The 4,244-nt window shown below is 36.1% G+C and overlaps 1 protein-coding gene across 1 annotated transcript in view; it reads left to right on the top strand.

Moving 5' to 3' along the window:
• Positions 1-320: 320 nt before the first annotated feature.
• LOC107062109 (zinc finger MYM-type protein 1-like) overlaps positions 321-4,244 on the top strand; it is a 5,042-nt gene continuing 1,118 nt past the window's right edge. The window contains exons 1-3 of the mRNA XM_015312344.1: positions 321-628; positions 671-2,233; positions 2,785-3,020. Coding sequence (XP_015167830.1) covers positions 321-628; positions 671-2,233; positions 2,785-3,020 — 2,107 coding nt within the window. The remainder of the gene's footprint in view (positions 629-670; positions 2,234-2,784; positions 3,021-4,244) is intronic.

Genomic DNA, 4,244 nt, shown 5'->3' with positions numbered 1-4,244 from the left:
AAAATTGATTTTTTTGCAGAAATTTATCTTTGTAAATTGAGATGGATAAGTATGTCACAAGATCGAAAATTGGGCATCCAAGTTCTAGCTCTACAGCCTCTACTCATCCATCTACCGCTTCAACCATAGCTCCGAAAATTCAAAGGAAAACATTTATTTCAGATGTTGATTTAGAATCTCTTGAAGCTGATCCGGGAATTAGAAAGCCCATTGCAGAATATAATCCTAATATACGTGATGATATTAGGAGATATTATATTCTTAAAAAGCCTTGTCAACCTAAGGATCATAAATTTCCTAAAACTAAGTTTGAGAAGGTAATGCGGCAATTTTTTCCTGATTGGTTTAATGGTCGTAAGTGGTTGGAGTATAGCATAACAAAAGATGCTGCATTTTGTTTGTGTTGCTATTTGTTTAAAAATGAATGTGAAAGTCGTGGATATGTGGTTGATGCTGCTTTCACAAAGACTGGCTATAGAGCTTGGAACAAAGCTACTGAAAGATTTAGAGCTCATGTTGGAGATATAAATAGCATCCACAACAAGTGTTTCAACAAGATGCTTGATTTGATGAATCAATCACAGTCAATACGCACTTCCTTTGATAAAAAGTCCCAGAAAGAAAAAAAGTGAGTATCGGCGTCGCTTGAGTGCTTTAGTTGATGTGACAGATTTCTCTTGAAATTAGGATTATCATTCCGTGGACATGATGAGAGTCGATCTTCTTCAAATAGAGGTATTTTTCTTGAACTTTTGCAATGGTATGGAGATATTAATGAAGATGTTGGAAGCATTATTTTAGAAAAAGCTCCAAAAAATGAAATGATGTGTTCTCCAAGTATTCAAAAGGATATTGTTGATTCTTGTGCTAAGGAAACAATCAAATCTATTCTTGAAGATTTAGATGGGGATTATTTTGGGATACTAGTCGATGAATCAAAGGATGTATCACACAAGGAGCAAATGGCACTTGTTTTGAGATATGTTAACAAAGAAGGAGAAGTGATAGAGCGATTTGTTGGTATTATTCATGTTAGTGATACATCTGCTTGTTCATTAAAGGAAGCAATATACTCTTTTCTTTCAGATCACTCATTAAGTCCATCCCAAATACGTGGGCAAGGTTATGATGGAGCTAGCAATATGCAAGGACATCTAAATGGTCTTAAAACTTTGATTTTAAATGAGACTCCATCGACATATTGCATTCATTGTTTTGCCCACCAATTGCAGTTAACACTAGTGGCTCTTGCAAAGAAGGATTCAAATGTAGATGACTTTTTTTGCTTAGTTACTAATGTGTTAAATATTGTTGGAGCATCTTTTAAGCGCAGGGATTTACTTCGGAAACACCAAGCTGAACAGTTAGAGGAGTTGCTCATATCAGGGGAAGTGCATACTGGGCGAGGATTAAATCAAGAACGTGGGCTTCAGCGGCCAGGTGATACTCGTTGGGGTTCTCATTATAGAACATTAGATAATCTTATTGTTCTATTTCCATCAGTTATTCATGTGCTTGAATTTACTGGATGCGAGTGTCCAAACTATACTGATAGACTTTTTGCTAAAACTCTTGTGGATACGATTAAGAAATTTGATTTTTCCTTTATGCTACACCTGATGTGGAAAGTTCATATGATGACAAATGAATTGAGCTCCTCATTGCAAATGATGGATCAAGATATTGTCAATGCTATGGGATTTCTTGCTCTTACAAAGCAAAGATTACAAAATATGAGGGATAATGAATTCGAATCATTAATGGATGATGTCTCTTCTTTTTGTGATAAACATGATATAGTCATTCCGGAGATGGATGCTAGCTACTTTCTTGGGAAGTCAAAGCGTAAAGCTCTTGATTTGCATCTTCAAGAGCTTAATAATCGTTTTGATGCTGTGAGTACTGACTTACTTCTCGGTATGGCTAGTTTGAATCCAGTTAATTCATTTGGTAGTTTTGATAAGGGCAAGATAATGAGGTTGACTGAATATTATATGAATGAGTTTGACAACAACAAGCTTCGGGATCTCAGTTTTCAGCTTGATAGCTTTATAGTTTATGTCTGTGGTTCTGACAAGAGGTTCTTCAACTTGAAAGGAATTAGTGATCTTGCTAAAGTATTGGTCAAGTCAGATTTGCATCAAATTTGGCCACTTGTTTATTTGCTTATCAAGTTGACTCTCATTCTTCCCGTTGCTACTGCTTCTGTGGAACGAGCTTTCTTTTCCATGAAGTATATTAAAAATGAACTTCGCAATAGTATTGGTGATGAATTTTTGAATGGTTGTTTAGTTTGCTATGTAGAGCGTAAGATATTCGCAAATGTAAGCAATGATGCTATTATTTATCGTTTTCAACATATGAAAAGTCGTCGAGCACAATTATAACTTTAAGACAAGAAGTCTCTTTTTGTAATGATAATATTACTAGTAGGTCATTGTGACTTATAGCTAGTGGTTGTTTTTATGATGATAATATTAATCGTTGTTTTATTTTTTACTTTTTTATTTAAAGAGTTTGAGTTAGTATACGTTTACTTTTTTTATTAAAGAGTTTGAGTTAGTATACGCTTACACTATGTGATTGCTAACATGTTTATGTTAAAGGAAGTGAGCAAACCTTTAAATCCTGGATCCGCCACTGGATGAGGACATAGCTAGAGCGGAATCCCTCTTCCGTGAACCAAACCCTAACCCCAACCCCACTTTCATCACCATTGTTCAGGAGTTTCAGTGTAAGCTTGGATATGACTTAGCTCATAAGGTTGATTTCATTTGTGCTCAGATACAATACGTCTTCAATCGACACCAGTCTCAGCCTCAGCTGCATCAGAACCACCATTTTGTTGCTGACCTCCCTTCGCACCATCCCAATTTCCATTCTCCCCATTATCGTCCTGATTTTGGGTGGGTCTTATCGTTCTGGAGAACTCGTTCCACGACCCATAGCCATTACCAGCCCAGCATTTGCCTCAATTGGTTACCAAGACGGAGCCTTTTCCCGTTGCTGTTTTAGCTGTGGTACCTGCTGAATCCCCAAAAGTTGTGATGCTATAAGCACTGTTGTGGCCTAGTGGTCAATCAAGTAGGGTTGAGACCCTGAGGTTGGTAGCACATATCCTGTGGAATTAGTTGGGGTTTGTCATGTGTGAAAGTTGGCGACACCACAGTTATCAAAAAGACAAAATGAAATTGCAAGGCTATAAGACATCTTAATAGAATAAAATAGGACTTTGAAGAAATGTGACATTTTTTTGAGGACAGGCTTAAGTGTGCCATATAAATTGGGATAAAGGAGTACTTATTTTCTGGAAATCTAGACGATTGGTGAGATAATAGAACTTCTTTTGTGTGTTATACTAAATTCATCCATTTTCTCACCAACTAATTTCAGCTCTAGCTGATTTCGATGTCTCTTCTAAATCGAATTAAATCTTGGTCTAGATATGTTGCACATTCAATGCTTGCAGTAATAGGTAGAACCTAGGAAGAGCTGGAATTGTTTTTCAGTCATTGCAGTTTAAGAATGAAATGACCCTTACTGCATCCAATGCATGAAAGGGAAGATAGGAACAAGGACTGAAAGGATTTTGTCGGTGTATGCATCAGTGAGACCCTTATTGTCAAATGCATCTCATGTCATGCCAATGTGGAATCTCAAATGAACTGAATTTTGAATGCTGTTATACTATACATTTCATTTGATTGACGTAAAACTGATATGTTTGATGACATGAAAGCATGAAGAAAACTGGTGATATACTTTCTGTTGAGTTTAGCAAGGTGTGAATGGAAAATAAAAAGAGAAAATGGAAAGTGGAAGTGGGGGAACCAATTTTGGAAGGAAAATGAAAAGTCATTGCAAAAGTGCAAATGAAAGGTCATTTTTACCATATTGGTAGAAGAAAGGAAATTGTTGTCCTTATATTAGGAAACACTTCATTTAGTTCTTAAAGGGTTAAGAAGAAGGTGCTCCCTTGCGCCATCGTCGTCGCTCGCTCGGCTTTGGCAAATGATGTGATTGATTAATAATATTTTTGGACAAAATTTATTTAATCAATCTTGTTAAACCATTTCCTTTCTCTTATAAATTAATTCAGAATGCTAGTTAACTAACAAAATTAATTTGGCGCAACTGAATTTATTTGAAATTCACGTGTAACGGTAATCCTTTCGAAAAGTCGTTACTTTTCCCAAACGGTAATCCTGTTACTTTTCCCAAAGGACACAATGTTCTGGCAAAAA

This window comes from Solanum tuberosum, unplaced genomic scaffold (genome assembly GCF_000226075.1).
Source record: "Solanum tuberosum cultivar DM 1-3 516 R44 unplaced genomic scaffold, SolTub_3.0 scf00200, whole genome shotgun sequence".
Classification (NCBI taxonomy): domain Eukaryota; kingdom Viridiplantae; phylum Streptophyta; class Magnoliopsida; order Solanales; family Solanaceae; genus Solanum; species Solanum tuberosum.
This window is presented reverse-complemented; position numbering and strand designations above follow the sequence as displayed.